The sequence below is a fragment of the Hipposideros armiger genome, unplaced genomic scaffold, assembly GCF_001890085.2.
Source record: "Hipposideros armiger isolate ML-2016 unplaced genomic scaffold, ASM189008v1 scaffold_5, whole genome shotgun sequence".
Classification (NCBI taxonomy): domain Eukaryota; kingdom Metazoa; phylum Chordata; class Mammalia; order Chiroptera; family Hipposideridae; genus Hipposideros; species Hipposideros armiger.
The window spans coordinates 8751566-8753531 of NW_017731355.1; the positions used below are offsets into that span (position 1 = coordinate 8751566).

Genomic DNA, 1966 nt, shown 5'->3' on the forward strand with positions numbered 1-1966 from the left:
TACTTTTATATCACCCAGAAACTGAATGGTACTGCTCACATGTAACTTATCAGGGGCAGAGCTATTAGGTAATAAACTATCCAAAAAGGAAAAGCATTAATTTAATCTGAGCTTCAGAGAATAAGACTACCTTATTCTCTTAAGTGGCACCATGAGGTATATTAGTTATATGATTTTAATGACAGTGTGGACATATTAGTTGTCCACCTGGAAGAGTGGAAATACTATACTTTAGACAGTTCTCCAAGGAGTAACTCGGGAACATTAAACAATGTATATGTTTAAGCCCTTCTACCCTATTCCCTGTAATTTTGATTTAATTGGTCTGGCAGGGGGCCCAGGTGTCAGTATTTTAATAGGTCCTCAAGTGATTCCAACATGCAGCTAGGGTTGAGAATCACTGATTTGGACTAGTGGTTCTCAAACTTCAGCGTGGCATAATCACCCTGAGGGCTTATTAAAACATACTGCTGGCTCCCATCCCAGAATCTGATTCAGTACGTCTGAGGTGTGGCCTAAGAATTTGCATTTTTACCAAGTTCCTAGATGATGCTGGTCTGAGGATCACTGATATATAGACAAATCTTCTGAATTTAAGTGAATCAAAACTCATTTTGTTATTTTAATTTTAAAAATGTGTTCTTGAAGGCTGGCAGAGATTTTTCTCTATTGTAACTGACTTTTTCTATCCAACCTTAAATTCCATGAATTCACTTTTCCTTTCTGTTACCAGGGATGGTGTTATATCAGTAAATAGAAACAGTGGCCAGTTTACTGATGAGTATCTTCCAGAGCAGCGATCTCATCTCTACGGGATAACTGCCGTCTACCCCTACTGCCCAACAGGTAAATGAACATGCTCAGGCTGTTCCTTTGGATCAGCAGGGGAGAGAAGGCTGTATCTGGTTAACTGATTACCCTTGGCCCAGATACTGGCTGCTGCCACTGACATCGCCACCAGCAAGAGCCACTTTGAGCTGGAAAAATTAATGGCCAACACATGGGGGTGACAAGTCTTTACTACCTTAATTCTACCTAGGTTAACTAAACACAAAAACAGTCAGCCTATTAGGATATTTCCCCTTTAAAAGACTTGCTGTTGCAGCTCAGTTATAAAATACTCACCCACTGTCCCCTCACCCCACCTCCCCTCACAGGAAGAAAGTAAATATGGCATCGTAAAGGACTTGGAGTTTACAATCAGAATCTGAACCCTAAAGAACATTTACTGCAAACAAAAGTCGAAGAAAGTGAAAAAGGAATTGGCATTAGAAGTTCCTGGACATATAAGATGAACATTTTCAGTACAAAAAGACTAAGTATACTTTTTGAAAAGTTTATACCTCAATCTTTACTACTGTATTTTTTTAAAAAGCCAAGTTTAAAAAAGTTAATAGAATTTTAATTGTTGCTTATTAAAGCAACTTTTTATAAAACATTTATAGCATATTTACAAGGTCAAATTCATTCAACTAAGAACCAAATATCTTGAGACCTTAAATCTGATTTTTGCTATGGGTTCTTTTTAGCCAAGAAATTCAAATACAGGTGACCAGTATAAAAAATACAATCTTAACCCCTGACACAGTGAGAGGCTATGCAGAACTGATGGGAAAGAACCAACTTATTTATAGTTTCCCAGCAAAAGTTCTAAGATTTTTTTTTTTACCTCTGTATCAGTGCATTTCTATTTATATTAAAAGGTGCTAGAATGTTTCAATTTGTATTTTCTGATCCTGTAAGTCCCTCTATAGAATTACCCACAGAAATTACATTTATAAATACCAAAGTTGTATCAGTTCTCAAATTCTCTAGATTACTCCAATAAAATATTTTAAAGTTTTCCTATGAATATAAGGATCTGTATTGTTTCTATAACAAAGTTGGGGGTTGGCAGGTACCTTAATCACAAAGGAAGTAGATTAATTATACATAAACATAACACAGTCAAAAACCAATCCACTTT

General features: G+C 36.2%; 1 protein-coding gene across 1 annotated transcript in view; it reads left to right on the forward strand.

Moving 5' to 3' along the window:
* Nucleotides 1–854, forward strand: part of NID2 (nidogen 2) — a 71174-nt gene extending 70320 nt beyond the window's left edge. Inside the window, exon 19 of the mRNA XM_019646164.1 lies at nucleotides 734–854. Coding sequence (XP_019501709.1) covers nucleotides 734–854 — 121 coding nt within the window. The remainder of the gene's footprint in view (nucleotides 1–733) is intronic.
* The last annotated feature ends 1112 nt before the right edge of the window (nucleotides 855–1966 follow it).